Here is a 15,987-nt window from a genome sequence, read left to right as displayed (position 1 = left end):
ATCACCTATTCTTGTGCTAATAGTCGCAGTACTACTGTCCCAGAAGATGCTGACACTACCCGTACAACCTGGAAAAGACACGTGGTAGCCAACTTTGTTCGATTTGACCGCCGCCATAAGCATTTCGATAGATACTTCTTCCGCCGGTACCTACGATCACTGATTCTTATATTTACTCCGGCTGCACTCCTCATAACCCCCGTTCTCGTCCCTTTGAACTACACCAACGGAAAAGGCGCTGTGCTTGGAGTGAGTGGACTCGATGCCTTGGGGTGGTCCAACGTTGGTCTTGATCAAGCAGATCGGTACTGGGCTCATCTTCTCGTTAGTTTGCTTTTTACCGGACACGTTTGCTGGGTTATTTAGAGCGAGCTTGCATTTTACGTGGCAACCCGGCAACACTTACCGTACGCAGCTTTGTGTACAATACTCATCAACTCCATACCAGATGATTGGATGTCTGAAAAGGCACTCACATCTCAACTCAAGGTCTTTCCTGGTAATATTACTGCCATTTCTTTTAATCGCGACTACAGCGCAATTTCCCGGTTAGCAGAGAGACGGGAACGCCTGGCTCGAGCCCTTGAGACGGCGGAGATCTCCAATATAAGGAAGGCTTGTAGGGTAGGCGTACAGAAAAGAAGCAAGAAGTCAAGCTTGCTCAGAGAGCCTAGGCGCTCGAATGACGAATCACGCAACCTCTTAAACATTTTTGCCTGGCTGAGACTCGAAAAGGTCAACACCACCATGGTTTATCGGGAAGAACTTCGTGAAACTGCTGAAAAGATGAACTCCTATCGTGCAGCACTAAAGAAATTCCCGTTACTGCGGTCCGCCTTTGTCACCTTCGCCAATCCACTCGCCGCCCATATAGCGTGTCAAGCGGTTATTCATACCAGCGTAGGTTATATGACACCCCGCACAATGCCTTTGTCGGTAGATGATGTGGTATGGAACAACGTTAGTATCACCTGGCGGGACAGGACCATGCGCACTGTACTTTCAAACATGCTTATTGTAGCAACAGCAACCGCATGCGTCATTCCAGTAGCTTTGGCAGGGCTCCTCTCCCAGATTATCTATATCACGCAGGCGGTGTCTTGGCTGAGCTGGATCAATGAACTTCCACAGTCCTTCCTAGGCCTGCTTCAAGGCGTACTGCCTCCTACCCTGGTGGCCATTCTGATAAAAGGATTTGTTGTCGTACTAAACTACCTTGTACGAAAGCAGGGCATTTCTTCTAGGAGCCATATCGATCTCAAGATTCAAGACTATTACTTTTGCTTTCTCTTCTTCCAAGTTACTCTCGTAGTGTCGTTATCTGCAGGACTTACTGCCATCGTGAACGAGATGGCACATGGAGCTTCGCTGGCTGCGACCTTGGCTAAGAACCTACCAAAAGCAAGCAATTACTTTCTATCCTATATCCTCTTACAAGCTCTGTCTATTAGCGCCAACTCTTTGTTACGGATGGATCGTCTAATTGGAAAGTTTATACTTGGTCCAATCTTTAACAAGTCAGTCACTCAGATGATAATAAGAAGAAGGGGTCAGGACCTCGAATGGGGCACTTTTTTACCTGTCTTTACTAACCTCTCCTGCATTGGTAGGTTCTAAATTTTAGAAGCGCCCAGTGCAGTCCACGCTGAAACAGACAGGATTTCTCTATGCTATCATCTCACCGATTGTTATTCCTTTCCAGGTTCTTATATTCAGCTTGTTTTGGATAATCTACTCTGGATCAAGTATACTACTTACCGAACGGGATAGTGGGGGGCTCTTCTATCCCAAAGCACTCAAACATCTCTTAATAGGCCTGTACATGATGCAAGTTTGTCTTATAGCTCTGTTTCTTCTTGTACGAGACTCGCAAGGCAAGGCTAGGTGTATTGGACAAGCGTGCATCATGGTGCTTACTACAGGATTGACTGTTGTATATCATCGCTTGCTTTGCAGAGCATTTAACCCCTTGTTGAGTTTTTCCCCCACCGCGCTCAAGGATACTCTAGCCAAAGATACAATACTATCCCCTCCTTTTCTTCACAAGGCCCTCGCGTCAAATCCGACAATTAGTATCCCAAGCGATCGTCACGGGATAGGCTCCACTCGAGCTTTGCAGCTTAAGGAGGAATTAAAAGGGGTGACTATATCTAACACAGACGCAACCATTACTGCGTCAGGCAAGATATGCTTGAGATAGGAAATTGTGAGAACGAAATTCTGGAATCCGTTCGTGTTCTCTTCCACACAGATGTAGCAGCTAGCAACATGGTTTTTGCTACTATTGTTGTGTATAGCATAATTATATAATGTGATTGTTATGCAATAGGTCTGAACTTGGCCTCTACGAGTCGTGCATGCATCTCTAGTTTGCTGATGTGCACTAGAGTTATGTCGTGATAACACCCAGAGATTTAAAGCCAATTCGGGAATTGTTGTGTAGATCCAGGGGCTCGGCACCCGGCGGTCCGAGCGGAAGACAAGAGTGATTGCCGCCGCGCATGGGTCCGGAGAACCGGGTATCGTTCTTACTAATGTCACAAGCGCTAAGATGATGGCCACATTGCCGCGGATTGGCGAAATGAATGTTTGGCCCCAACAGCGGAAACCAGCAATGTCACGTAAGACCTCGTTCTGCAGGAAACCTTCTATGATTCAGAGCTTCCCTCGACATCCGAGATAGCCAGATAGTTGCATATCTTTCCAGCAACTAGCAGCCATTGATGACTGGCGTGAACCGCTAGCCACCACTAGGAAGGGCAAATGTACCTGGCGTGGGAAGACCCTCTAAAATTGTGTTGTATCGGCATTCCCAACCACTCGTCTATATAAGTAATTGTAATGCGGATGATGTACTAATCATTTCACGAACTTACTTTACAGCGTTGGACTCAATTGACCCCAACATGGCTTGGCACGCGAACCGCGACGACGAAGTTCTGATTAAAGATTCTAGGATCCCCGTCTCATCTTCAATCATGGCGCAAATATCACCAGAGTTCCATAAGCTCTTCACCACTCAACACGGCTCGTTGCGGAAATCGATCAAGCTACCAAATGAAGATCCCGTAGCGTTCGGTATGATCTGCGAGTCAGCTCATGGCTCCTTCATACCGCATGATCACATATCGCTGCAAACGCTCGCCAACATGGCGGGTGCTATCCAACGTTACGAAATTCCCGCCACATCACAGGTTTATCATACCGTAGAATTCAGTTTCGCCGTCCACGCTTTCAGGCTAGGCACACTTGCAACGATAGAACTCCTTAAGCTCCTTGGCGTCGCGAAAGCCCTGAGCTCCACCAAATACAAAAAACTGCTCGAAGATGTGTTTTTCCAGTACCCACTTCAATTTGAAGCATTACCCATCGAGCAAATCACTGGCGGTTTTGAAACAGATTGTGCTATACTGGGTATAGACTCTACTTCCTCGAGCATAAGAAGGATTGCTAAATCTCACAGCAAATTTGAAGCTAAGGGGTGCGGCGTGCCGCGCACAAGTGGCAAGCACACTGTTGAATTCGCTAGGCGATGATCGCACTCTTCATCAGCAAGAGAAAATCGGCTTAGCTGTGTGGATTCTGAAGGACAGCCTCAGCCTACAGGAGGTCAGTACTCGTCTTCGAGGAGTCAGGAGTGCTGCAGATCATCACAGAGAACAGCTGCTAGAAGCCAGTGGAGCGATAAATGAAGCGACTGCAGATATCAATCACTATGTCCGTACTACGATTGGAGAGGCTCGAGGAGCGGAAGAACGTCACAAAAAGGATGTTATGACGCTGGACCAGCGCCACAAGGTAAAGCGCCTGGAGATACAGATCGCAGAGGGCGGGCGAATGCCAAGGGATTCGTTCGATGCTGATGGCTCGTCCAGCGGTACAGATTTCGAGGACATCGAAGCCTACGCTGGGTCGCTAAGAGAATGGTATGATGGCTTGCAGTTCGATGACAATAATTCCGTGTCTTCTGTCCAGACCATCTAAAGGCATTCATGGATGTCTTAAGGTATGTGGGATTGGTTTTGAGTTGATATAACGGAGGATTGTTTTTGACAATCTATGGGGTAAGGACGTTCTATGTAGCATGTGGTGGTGTGATGGTTCCGCCTCTCCTTGACAAGCACCTTCCACACACATCTGCATCATGTAAACAGATCCTCCTGATAGGCAGATAAAGGGCTATCACGATAGCAACACACCAAGAGATAGCAGTAAAAATTTGGTTTATGCATAGCGACTTTCTCTCACCGCTCACACTGTGACATTATTCCTATCAACTTGGTTCTTGCAGGCCCAAGGGCTCATATGTACACAGGTATCATGCTGTGTGAGTTTGTAGCCAGTGTAACCCTGCAGCCTCGGCTCCGTCCGTATCCATTAACGAGTAAATCTCTTGCAGGTTCAATCTGCTTTCAAGGATTTCATGCTCTAGTAGCGGCATATCCTGTTGTATTAACGAGACCATGAAGGTGTTCGGCTCCGAGACAGTTGCAACAAAGGTTGAATATGGTAAGGGTTCTGGCTGTGATTGCGGAAGAGACGCAGTAGGCATTGTGTTTGGCCTTGAAATCTGGTATGGTAGTTGATCGTGCCTGATTGACGCGCCTATGGGCACTGCGTTCAGGTACGTCACAATGTCGTGCAGGAATGGGCGGCCATCTCCCATACTCTGCACTGGTAAGGCCGGCAGACTGTGGCCGGTCTGGACGTATTCGTATAACATTTGTAATGCGTTCTTAAGCTGTCTGTTTTGTGTCTCGAGGAGAGCTGTGCTGCGAAAGGTGTAAATTGAAAGACGCTATCGCTAGGCCGAGCCAGGAAATGCTTACTGAGAGTTTCTACTTTGCTGGTGACTCGCTCTCTGACTGTAGTTACATACAGAGTTTTCGGCTCGACATCTCCCGCATAGATGCTCCCCATCACACGAGATCAAGGTCAGCATTAGGCTTAATCGCATCAGGACTAAATTACTTACCTTTGTTTTCTTAACTCGGCACTGGTCGCACGCTTGCTTCGCTCGTTTTCTGGTTCTGTCCATTATAGCGGGGGGCATTGAACGCTCTATACAACTTGCATATGTATATAATCCTGCAGGACTGTTGTATGCGCCCACTGGGTAGATTCCTGTTCTTCATATCTTCGCATCAGTGCTGTGCCGCAATAACCCATGCGATACGTTACGAAGAGATTGAGTCGCATCGAGCCTAAACTCAACGCTACCTACCGTGCCACACCTGGCCTCAGCATCAACTTTCCCAACACAGTGTTGTCGCCATAAGTGACGCCGTGAGAAGGGCCTTTGTTTCGGGGAATATTGTGGTGGTTACTACTATCACCTTAGCTACTCGAACTCGATATAGTCCTCAGCGTAACCGGCTCTCCCTCGAAGGCAGTCGTGCCAAACTGTGGCATTGCGCAAAATCCGTCCTAATGCCACACGATTAAAAAGACCGTGTCTGGTGCTGAACGTGGTATTGTGAAGTTCGCACTTGCTATTTAGGTTCCCAACTAGGCACAAGCCCGCATGCATGTACGATCACGCGAGTGCAGATCCCCACATTAAGGGACATTGCGTCTTGCCATCCCAATAGGCGGCTGCAGCGTGTAGCAGCGCTAGTGCCAATTATCCGCAGATTAACCAAGCGCCTTGCTCAGATCGCTCTTATCTTTAACAGAAGCAGACTACCGCTAAAGACGTTGTTTCCTGCCAACATTAACGCTCCTGCCACCTTTACCTTTAGCAATTATAGGACAGTACTGTGTCTAGTCTTAGGGCTTTTGTAGTCTACAGGCAGAGGCAAAGGCACTGCTGTAGGATTAAAGCTCCTGGAGCTCGTGCAAAGCTGCTGTTATGCTTTAAGCTGTATTTCTGCTGTGCAGCAACAACGCGCATAACCTAATGCAAAGATCTTGTAAACAAAAGCCTCTTTGTGCACAGCTTGCTTCCCTAGCAATCAAGACAGTTGCCTAGGAGCGTAGTTTGCAGTCTGCAATCTATCTCCTAATTGCCTTAACTCTCTTTTATTAAGCTGCAGTAAGCAGGCTAATTGGAGATAACCCTGCCATTTTGCTACGCTGCGCATCTGCAGCACACGCGCACTACCTTTTAGAGCAAAGGTAAACTGATGGGACAAAAAGTGAACACTTCCTGTCCCTGCATTGATTGGAATTATATCCTCCAACATAAACTTATCTATATTAATTTTGCATGCTTAAGCTTCTGCTTACGCTCTTACTTACACATCCTAATAATAAATAGAACAGATATAGTAATAAGGGCAATAAGGCGTTAATACAATTTAAAAAGTCTTAGGCAACGTGCACAGTCTAGAAAGAGACCTTTGCTCTTTATAATCTATTAACTATATGTAACAGCTTCTTCTAGGTTGTTTTAACCAACACAAGCACTCTAGAGTGTTATTAATAGTTACACAAGTCTTTTTTCAGAGGCACGCGTTTAAAAATACTAGTTAGAAGAGCCCTGTGCCCCTTACAATCTATTGACTATATATAAGTAGTAATCCTAACACTGTACAGTTGTAAGGACCTAGGCTCTGCCCACCTAAGCCATATAATACCAAAAGGTATGAGAATGATCGCTCTCATAGCGACCTCATGGCCAGAATAGTACTATAACCACGTACTGAGTCAGAGGTAACGTGGTTACATGCTCATGGTCGTGACAACAGTATCTCGCATTATCGATTATAAGAGCTAAAACCGGCGACAGTAATGATGCAAGCCCTTTTTTTGCTGCATATAAGGTAACACATGCTATATTGACTTCATAATCCAAATCCTATAGTTCTCATGTCTATATATGTAATAAATGTTTTCCGGTTGCTTAGATCGTTTTCGGCGATGCAAAATCTGTGAGGGATCACAAAGCTTCAGTCGCCCATCTCTATCCACTAAAGCGAACAAAGGCGCCACGCCCTGCGCACGGATACTGTTAACTACCCTCTTGATATCTTCCTAAGTTGCATCACATCTGTACTCCGCGAGTGGACTTATGTCCCAACCCTGGGGCAGATGCCAGAACGTGATGTTGGCGCCGTAGGGCCTAGCTAGATCCTCGGGATATAACGGTACCGAGTAGACGGAAGACGAGCGTAATAACAGTTGGGCTGGTTGAGAACCCCCCTGAGTACCGCCAACGGCGCTTGACCCAAATTTCTCGAAGAAGGACATGGAGATTAACACAAGCTCTCCGAACTCCGTTAACGCGTATCTCGGCTCTTGTGTAAGAGCGCTCCATATTGTGGGAAGAAATAACTGTGGGTGGTTCCTAGGCACCCGGGTCGTATTCACGCTGTCAGTCGTCATCAGAGGAGTAGGAGCAGGTAGGCGAGGTTCAAAGATTACTTGACTTCTTTGGCGTGAATAGGCCTCTGCATTGAACTTATCGGCCGGTGCAGAGAAGAAGACACTTGGCCGTTCTTGAAGCATATGCATGCGGATTTGCGAAAGGTCAGGATCTTGGTTGCAGAGAGAAGAGATCGTGTCAGACTGAAACCCAAGCCTGCGTGCAAATCTACCAAGTCGAATTACCCATCCAGGGCGCTCCAACAGCTGCGCCTGGTCACGTTGTTCCTTGCGGTAGTTCTGATGATCCTGCACGTGGCGCAATAAATAGAGACAGAGTTGCCAATACGAATGCAGTCCTGGGTCGATACATTCAATAAAGCGCTCATCATGCTCGCTATATTGTAGAAGGCATTGTTGCCTATTTTGTCCAGGCCGCTCGTAGCAATTCTGAAGTAGTATGTCTCTTACTGAGGGAAGGTGTCTGGACACTAGGTTGAATTCATCTTTTGAAGGGTGTAACTTGCCGGGTGGGAGCAATTCTCTTAGAGGAAGCATAACCGGTCCCAGTATTTTTACATGTTTGAAAAAGGTCTGGAAATTTGGGATAAGTCCTTCGATAGCAAGCACCCTTTGACAGATCTGAGCGCGTACACCGGTATCATGTACGCGAGGAAAGACCTGATGTCTGGCGAATAAGCCTTCAATCATGGAGCGGTCGCGGGAACTCCACAGAGGTGCAAGGCCCCCAAGCTTCTCGATGGTGTACTCATCACAGAGGTGCGCATCACCACCTGTGATTGTGTACCAGATCTCATACATCTGGACCAAATAGCATTCAATCTCCTGGAGGAATAAATGAGCCGAATCGTTTTGGCTTCAAGGGAGTCGTACCTGTCTACATCGCCAGCTCAGTATGAGTGGAAAAGAGCCGAGCTGGAAACTCATCCACAAGGAGCGAAATGGCTCTAGTCTCTCAAGACAGATGCGAAGCCATTCATTACGTAGAATTTGATTCAGACTCTTTAGCTTAGCTCCTAGTAGCCTTTTCCATCTTGTCGCGATTTCATAGTTTTGCTCGCGTTCGTAAAATCGAACATGGAGAAACTTTTCCCCATCATACGGAGACGTATGTAGTTGATAGAATTGTCGAATTTGAGTTACAATAGTTGTGGGTGCGTCCGTACACTGTTCAGCAGCCAATTTCAAGTAGGATAGCAATGCTCTCACCTGAACTGTAAAGATCAACGAGCCACCAGTCATTTTCACGTTGCGATTCATCTCTTTTTGCGCTCTCCAACCGGAATCTTCCGTGAAGGCACGGTAGCTGAAGGCCGATTGGAAGAGCAAGCCTTGGAGAAAGTCCGATCGCGTATAACGCGTCTAAAGAGATCCCTGTGCCGACCAGGCAGTCGTGGTATTCCGAGGGACTAATCAAAGCGGGTAGGTTATGTTCTATATCAGAAATGCAGCAGCCAACGCAATCGTCAGGCTTTGTACTACTAGGACTGTAGCATAGGTTTTGGAATCTTACCTGGGCTGTCCCCAGGTAATATCGATATCTCTCGAGCTTCATAGTCATGTTGACTCAGTTTTCAATATTACGAAGGGTTCGCCAGTTTATTAATATGGGTATGCCCACCCTGAAAATGAGTCAGCTGAAATGTTGCTAGTCTACGATAAGTATTTATATAGACGATAATGTACCCGAACACAGACGCAAATAGTAACAGGTTTGTGTGGATATGCCACCACGGGACTGTTTAGACTGGCTGTACGCTTTCCAAGCTGGAACAGATTGGTTCTTGGCTAGTGGGGGTGGCCTGCAGCGTGCTACTACCAATCTTTGCAACCCTCAGGCCCAATTCCCTTCTACTGTTCTGCTAATTGGTACGAAGGAGAAAGAAGCCGCACTCCAAGCGCTTTTCCCAGGTCGGCGCCATTCAAAATCCCGCGGTCTAGCACAACTGCATGCAGATGACTCAACGTCAGACGATAAACATCCAATGTTGATTGCTAGCTTAGACATGAATAATGCTTGTGGCAAACGGAAGCCACCGCAAAAGCAAGGCGAACACTTGCGTCATAAAGTCATGTGGCTATCAGAGCAACCCGCCGTGATCCAAACTCAGCCGCTAGTCGAAACTATAATTGGCAGGTTGCTGCTGTCGTTTGCTAACGTTGTTTGTCTTTTTCTGGATGACTTTTCTACTCCTGAAGAAGGTGTCAATTTCCTACGAAGATGTGCAGGTTACAATAGTCTTTTGCAAGGCTGGAAGCCACAAATTATCTTTGTCACAAACAGCACGTACAAGCGTAACGTACTCTACAAGCAAGCCGCTCACCCAAGCAAACTGCTTACTTTTGCCAAGACCACACCAAACTTCATACTACCTACAATGCCGCAACATAACAACGTAAAAAAGCCCTTAAATAAAGCAGATATACAGCTTGCCCTACAGGCTATTTAATAAGACGTAACACTCTCTTAGTAACGCGCTGCAGTAATCTACAACATGCCTTAAAGAACACTTAGTAATTAACTTGCTAGAGCCTCTTTATAACGCAATTATAAGCCTAAATTAATAAAGCTAACAAGCACTAAAGAGAAGGTAATTATCTAGCATGTATTAAAGCTAGACAAGTAACGTATTCAACGGGTGAGTCGGCCACACGGGCGAGTCGGCCACTCTGCCAAGACCACACCAACATTCTACCCTATTATGGCTTGCATTAGCCCACATTGGCATTGTTTATAGTAGTACAGTATATAATATCATTTAGTAACACCTTCTTTAGGCTTTTTACACGTGCGCGAGTTATGCCCTACGTTGTGGCACTTTTTACAGCGTCTTTAGGTTGCCTTACCTCCTTTAACACGTACTTGCTTCCTTACCTTCTTACTATTACTATGCGCCCTAAACTCAGTTAGAGTAGTTAATTAAAGGCCTTCCTCAGCTGTTAGGACTCCCTCCTGCTGTAACTGCTTTCTTTTATACGATTTACGTTGCGTAGCAGCCTTATTTGCTGCTTAAAGCCTAGTAATCTCCCTTTAAGCTAACACTAGCTTATGCGCTACTATAGCTGCGCCTTTAGCAAGCTTTTTAAAGGCCTTAACTATTAAAGTTAGTAAGCTGCTTGCATGCCTTTAAATCCTCTCTTAAACCAGCGTTAATTGCGACCCTAATTGCAGGGTAGTGCTTAGGGTTTAGGACTGCCAGGGCTCATCTTCTACAGTAGGTAGCGGTAGGGTACGTAGGCGGACATTAAGACCCATTATAACCCGTTCTGGGTTAAAGGGGACTATTCTAGCGCCTTAGAAGCCTTCTTAGATATTGCTAGAAGTAAATGTCTCCTTATAGGCGTCTATAAAGCATGGTAGGAACTTAGTTTTAGTAATATAAGTAATGTAGTTGTGTATAAGATTCTTAGCTTAGCGCCTATATACCTTCTTTAGAGGGGCAAAACAACCCACATCTAGTGGTTGTAAGAGGTGAGATAAGTGTAGAGGCATACACAGTGTAATAATGTTTGCTTCCTTACAGTATTGTTAGAAGTTAAGGGAGTTATAGCTCTTGTGGCTATTAATAAGGAGCAGCTAGTGTACTCCTTAGGTGCGCGTCTTTGTATAGGCATTAAAGTGCTTTAACCAGTCCAGACCAAGCTTGTTAGTAGTCCATCTGTTCTCAGAGACTCTAATAACCCAGTTATAGGGCAGGTTGTCCTCTTTGTACCAGGCAGAGAGGTGGTTACAGCCTTTAAAGATAATAAAGGGTAGAATAGCCTACCCTGTGCCATTAATGCCCTGTATGACCGTTGTCCACTCTTAATTGCCCTACTGCACTGCCTTTAGCCGTCCTTAACGCTCTAAACCTGTAACAACTGCTCCTGCAGATATCTAGCCTATTATAAAGCCTGTCTTATTAAAGTTGTATATGTTATTATTCTAGATGCTATACTTAGCTTTAACATTTGCTATAAGCCTAAACCAGCCTTGTATAATCTCTAGATCCTTACAGAGGGCTCTCTTGTAGTTGTACTTGCAATTAAACTTTACTTTAAGGTTAGGGCAGCGCTTAATAAATATATTAGGCTAGTTTATGCTAACATGGCCTATATTGCGCTTAGCACGCAAAGAATTAGCCATATTAGCTACAGCAGCTAGCTGAGGGGCAAATCCTCGTGCATCTAGCTTAAGAATGTACTCAGCAATCACATCCTCCTTAGTCTAATCTATATTCTGTTAACTTGGCGTATAATTAGCTTGTGCAGGTCGTCCTGTATATTAATTGCGTAGTGTGCTGTAAGGCGCGTTATATATGGCTGCAGCGCGTTATATAGTAAGGTTTACGTCTTATTTAAGTGCCTAGAGCGCAAGCTGTATTACAGCCTCTTTTAAGGGCGTAGGTTTATGTTGTTATTAAGTTATCGCGTTATAAGGTAGAATGTTGGTGTGGTCTTGGCAGAGTAGCCGACTCGCCCGTGTGGCCGACTTACCCGTTGAATACGTTAAGGATACTTACCTTAGCTTGCTAATGTAGAGGATATAGCCAATTCTCTGCTTATAGAGCGCTACTAGACCTATATTAGTAAGAACTAGGCTGCTAACTTTGTTAAATGTTAGCTAGAGCTTAAAATTAAGTTTAATTGTAAGTATAACTATAAGAGAGCCCTATGTAAGGATCTAAAGGTGATTAGAGACTAGTTCTAGTTAGTAGAGAATACTAAAGCTAAGTATAGTATCCTAGATAAAGACACCTACAACTTTAATAAGTCTGGCTTTATAATAGGTGTTATATCTACAGAAGCTGTTATTACAGGCTCTAAGCGTTAAGGGAGACTAAAGGCAGTGCAGCAGGGTAACTAAGAGTAGACCAGTATTATCTAAGGCATCTGCGCAAAGGGCTGGTCTATCCCACCCTTTATTATCCTCTCTAGTAAGCACTACCTCTTAGCCTAGTATAAGGAGCCTAGTATACCTAACAACTAGGTTATTAGTATCTCTAATAACAGCTAGACTAACAACAAGCTTAGAGTTAAGTAGTTAAAGCACTTTAATAAGCACACAAAGGCGCGCACTATTAGCAGCTATTAGCTGCTTATTCTAGACAGCTATAAGAGCTACAACTTAGTTAAATTCTACTAGTACTATAAGAAGTATAAGATTGTTACTCTGTATATACCTCTACACTTATTACACCTACTACAGCCACTTAACGTAGGCTATTTTGCCCTAATAAAGAAAGCCTATAGCTGCTAAGCTAAGTAGCTGATATATAGCAAGATTACGCGTATTACTAAACTTAAGTTCTTACTATGCTTTAAAGCGGCTTTTAACGCCTTAATTACTAAGAGCAACATCTAGGGAGGATTTAGAGGTGCTGGCCTAGTCCTACTTAACCTAGAAGCTGTAATCTTAAAGCTTGAAGTGCAGTTATGTACCCTACTACTACCCCTTATAGATAAGAGTACCTAGAAGTCTAAAACACTAAGCAACACCCTAGAGTTTAGGTCTTAATTAAAGCTGATTTAAGAGAGGATTGAGAGACACGCGAATAGCTCACTAACTTTAATAGTTAACGCTCTTAATTAGCTTACTAAAGGCGCAGAGCTAATAGTGCATTTACTAGTTTTAGTGCGCAACTAGGTTACTAACCTTTAGATAGCTAATAAGGCTGCTATATAACATAAATTACACAAAAGAAAGTAATTATAGTAAGAGGGGACTTTAACCTTTGTAGAGGGAGTACGGCTAACTACTCTTAAGGAGTTTAAGGCCTGTAGTAATAGGAAGAAGGCAAAGAAGAGGTTGCGTGTTAATAGGAGCACTTAGTCTTTAAGGCGCTGTAGCACATATAGCAAGACAGGACATAACACATAAACATGTAGTAAAGATGCGTAGAGTACTATAGATTAGTGTAATATACTATGTAGTATAATATATTATTATTGTATGCTGTAATGTTACAAAGTAGTTGTAGTGTTAGTGTGGTCTTAGCAAAAGTGAGCGGTTTGCTTAGGTGAGCGGCTTGCTTGTAGAGTACGTTAGAGCTAATACGTAACTATAGACTCTATAGTGTTACTATCTTAAACAATCCAACAGCGATTTAGCTCCTGATTCTGGGAGCTTGTGACGCCGTTTCTTGATGCTGACTTGCCGCAAAACCCCCCTAATTGTGCGGGCTGTGGCCTAAGCAGAAAGGTCTTCGGCTTTCCTACCTTAGCTAGCGTAGGCGTTAAACAGGTCCAAGGGCCAATTCAATTTCCTGTCAGGAACGCTGCGGCACAACTAGGACTTGACTCGCTCTTTTAAAAACTACAAGTAAATGCTAATTCAGTCTAAAGTCGTCGTGCCAGCGGAGTACTAAAGGCTCCTTCCTCGCTGTCTGGAGCAACACAAACCAGGACGTTGTCCTCCTTTTCTTAGTATTGTTGTTCAAACTCAGAATCTTGTCGTGTTATTCTCTCCTCTCTTTATGCCTTGCCTCGGACGCATAGCCATAGGCCTATGCTCTGCCTCTACTCGCTCTACCTCTACTTGCTCTGCCTGTACTGCGCGCTATGCGACGACGTGCACTGGTTAAGAGTTCCTCCAACGACAGCGATTACACTGGGTCTGACACAGGCGATGGTATAGATCAGGATACAGATCTAACAGACGTTAACCAATTTGCCAACAATAACAATAAGAATGATGAGGATGAAGCATGGCTCTTCCCTAACGAGGATCATCCGCCTGAGTACTATCTTTAACAGCTGGAGATCTTCAACAAACAAGAGTACACAAAAGAGGATTACAAGGACAGCAGTACTCGTTTGCTTAATTGTATGGAAGATCAGTGGAATTAGTACGTCTTCTGTTCCTTTTGTAGCTTGCGCTGGAACGCATAGACTAACCCTAGTATAGATGCTGGACGTACCTTAAGAAAGATCACTATTGTGCCTACGCAACTGTATCCGTCGCCACTCTATACACGTTCTTTGACTGGCTACTCAGCCAGCGCTAGGGAAAAGACGGGAGGAAATGCCGAGGAACCAAGCTCGCCAGCTCCCTAGGGACGTATTGGAAGGTTTTCCGCCTGGTGTATGAAAGAGCCGCTGGTGTAAAACTAGATGGGAAAATGAACCGGAGCATGCACAAGGTATGAAGAGCTAGCCTAGTTTTGGTCTTACACGAGTATTTATATCTAATGTAATCAACAGGTACTAAGGAAGCTGGCGAAGAAGCACAGTCTAAAGAAAATAGGTAGAGATAAGGCCTGCATGTATATTGAGGATCTGGCCAGAGTGATACAAACGAATCTGGTAACGACTAAAAAGAGATATCCCTACAGACGCTATAGGATACAAGCCCAGCTTTATTTACAACTAGGTGGATTTACAGCAAATTAGCCCTAGGCTCTTCTTAGGCTTTGCTACCGGCATATCAAAGTTACGCTGCTATGGGATCCTGAGGGTGGCCCTTATTAAGTATTGCTTAAGTTTACCTTTGAATTTACAAAGGAATTTCTTGGTATTAAAGACTTGTATGTAGTTAATCTCTGCAAAAATTTATGCGCTTACTGACTTTTCTCTAAGGAATACCTTCCCTCTCCCTGAGATAATGTACGATGAGACGCTCCTCTTCAGTCCACACGTCTTCCTCCTTAGCCTGCTCTTCTGCGATTAGGCGTTTGCAGCCTACAATCTAACCTCTCCAGAGGAACTAAGCAGGCTGACTATTCCGCAAGGCCGCAACGAGCTGTTATTAGGTTTAAATCTAATGTTAGATGATATTCCTGTGTTTTGGAAAGCAGTACGGACCCTGCATGGTTAGGACATCTCTCACAACGAGCCTCTTCCCTACTCCACTCTGCTGCTGTGGATCTGGACTTTGGGCGAGGTCACAGGGTTTGCTCAAGTCACCTGTCCTTATTTGCTGAGATATGCCGGAGGGAAGGCGTTTAATGAGAATGGTAAGTCCTGCAATCTATTCTATGCAAAGCGTATGACGCAGGATGGAGAATTAACATAGTACGTAGGCAACGTTAGTGAGGCTATGCAGAACCTGATAATGGGCCATGCGAGCATAGCAACATTCTTGAAGCATTACCTCTCGCGACGTATTACGGTTGACACGCAGGCTGTCGTGCAAGGCATCCAACCCCAGACAGCCCTCATGCGGGCGGCTTGTACTATAAGCCGTTCAATTGATTGTTGTCGGCCACGACGACTCACAAAGGAACAGTCTGCATCTGTAGATAATGATCCTTCTGTTTGTTTCCTGCTTAACCGACGAGAGCAACTTAAACGTTCAGTTCCTAATGCAACAAAACATTCTAAATACAAAGCGCTTGCCTCTAAGATTAACCAGGAGAGGCAGCGTTGACGGCATGCCCTTCTTTAGGACATTAAGGAATGCTGGGAGTTTAAACAGCCTGTGCGTGATGTCGAGCGGCAGCTTGCTGGCTTAGAAACTAAGGATGATCTGGAGCTGATTCACAACGTTATGCTTCCAGCTTAAGGCGAGCTGGCCGACTTGATCCTGTCAAAACCAGGGACCACTATAGGAGAGGAGATAGACAGACGTAATAGGGCCATCTGTGCAGTTACCCTGTATTGTGGCATTAAAGAGGGGGGGATGAACCCTATCTAAACAGGAGGGCGGAGCAGGAACGCTGCCCTACCCGTCAAAAGCCAACT

The 15,987-nt window shown here is 45.1% G+C and overlaps 5 protein-coding genes across 5 annotated transcripts, besides 16 other annotated features; 3 read left to right on the top strand and 2 right to left on the bottom strand.

The window, feature by feature from the left end:
• Nucleotides 1-11,196: part of a mobile genetic element that runs on past the window's edge.
• EKO05_0005098 (uncharacterized protein) lies at nt 2,907-3,984 on the top strand (the record flags this gene model as incomplete). The annotated part of the gene is made up of 2 exons (XM_038939533.1): nt 2,907-3,414; nt 3,464-3,984. 2 exons carry the CDS (start codon nt 2,907-2,909, stop codon nt 3,982-3,984), a joined length of 1,029 nt encoding a protein of 342 aa, XP_038799641.1.
• EKO05_0005097 (Fluconazole resistance protein 1) lies at nt 4,319-5,053 on the bottom strand (the record flags this gene model as incomplete). The annotated part of the gene is made up of 2 exons (XM_059636516.1): nt 4,319-4,772; nt 4,830-5,053. 2 exons carry the CDS (start codon nt 5,051-5,053, stop codon nt 4,319-4,321), a joined length of 678 nt encoding a protein of 225 aa, XP_059492499.1.
• Nucleotides 6,551-6,671: a dispersed repeat.
• Nucleotides 6,976-8,586, bottom strand: EKO05_0005096 (uncharacterized protein; the record flags this gene model as incomplete). Its single annotated transcript, XM_059636515.1, has 2 exons — nt 6,976-8,151; nt 8,200-8,586. 2 exons carry the CDS (start codon nt 8,584-8,586, stop codon nt 6,976-6,978), a joined length of 1,563 nt encoding a protein of 520 aa, XP_059492498.1.
• EKO05_0005095 (uncharacterized protein) lies at nt 9,399-9,776 on the top strand (the record flags this gene model as incomplete). Its single annotated transcript, XM_059636514.1, has 2 exons — nt 9,399-9,626; nt 9,678-9,776. 2 exons carry the CDS (start codon nt 9,399-9,401, stop codon nt 9,774-9,776), a joined length of 327 nt encoding a protein of 108 aa, XP_059492497.1.
• Nucleotides 9,614-9,698: a mobile genetic element.
• Nucleotides 9,623-9,953: a mobile genetic element.
• Nucleotides 9,921-11,817: a mobile genetic element.
• Nucleotides 10,518-11,196: a long terminal repeat.
• Nucleotides 10,742-10,848: a mobile genetic element.
• Nucleotides 10,742-10,854: a mobile genetic element.
• Nucleotides 10,745-10,848: a mobile genetic element.
• Nucleotides 10,748-10,851: a mobile genetic element.
• Nucleotides 10,919-11,085: a mobile genetic element.
• Nucleotides 10,922-11,088: a mobile genetic element.
• Nucleotides 11,197-11,200: a direct repeat.
• Nucleotides 11,818-13,354: a mobile genetic element.
• Nucleotides 13,347-13,395: a dispersed repeat.
• A 416-nt stretch (nt 13,396-13,811) lies between these two features.
• Nucleotides 13,812-13,861: a tandem repeat.
• Nucleotides 13,862-13,996: 135 nt separating this feature from the next.
• Nucleotides 13,997-14,361, top strand: EKO05_0005094 (uncharacterized protein; the record flags this gene model as incomplete). Its single annotated transcript, XM_059636513.1, has 2 exons — nt 13,997-14,153; nt 14,213-14,361. 2 exons carry the CDS (start codon nt 13,997-13,999, stop codon nt 14,359-14,361), a joined length of 306 nt encoding a protein of 101 aa, XP_059492496.1.
• Between the last annotated feature and the right edge of the window lie 1,626 nt (nt 14,362-15,987).

This window comes from Ascochyta rabiei, chromosome 7 (genome assembly GCF_004011695.2).
Source record: "Ascochyta rabiei chromosome 7, complete sequence".
In the NCBI taxonomy this organism is placed as follows: domain Eukaryota; kingdom Fungi; phylum Ascomycota; class Dothideomycetes; order Pleosporales; family Didymellaceae; genus Ascochyta; species Ascochyta rabiei.
Note: the sequence above shows the minus strand (reverse complement) of the source record. Positions and strands in the feature narration are given on the sequence as shown.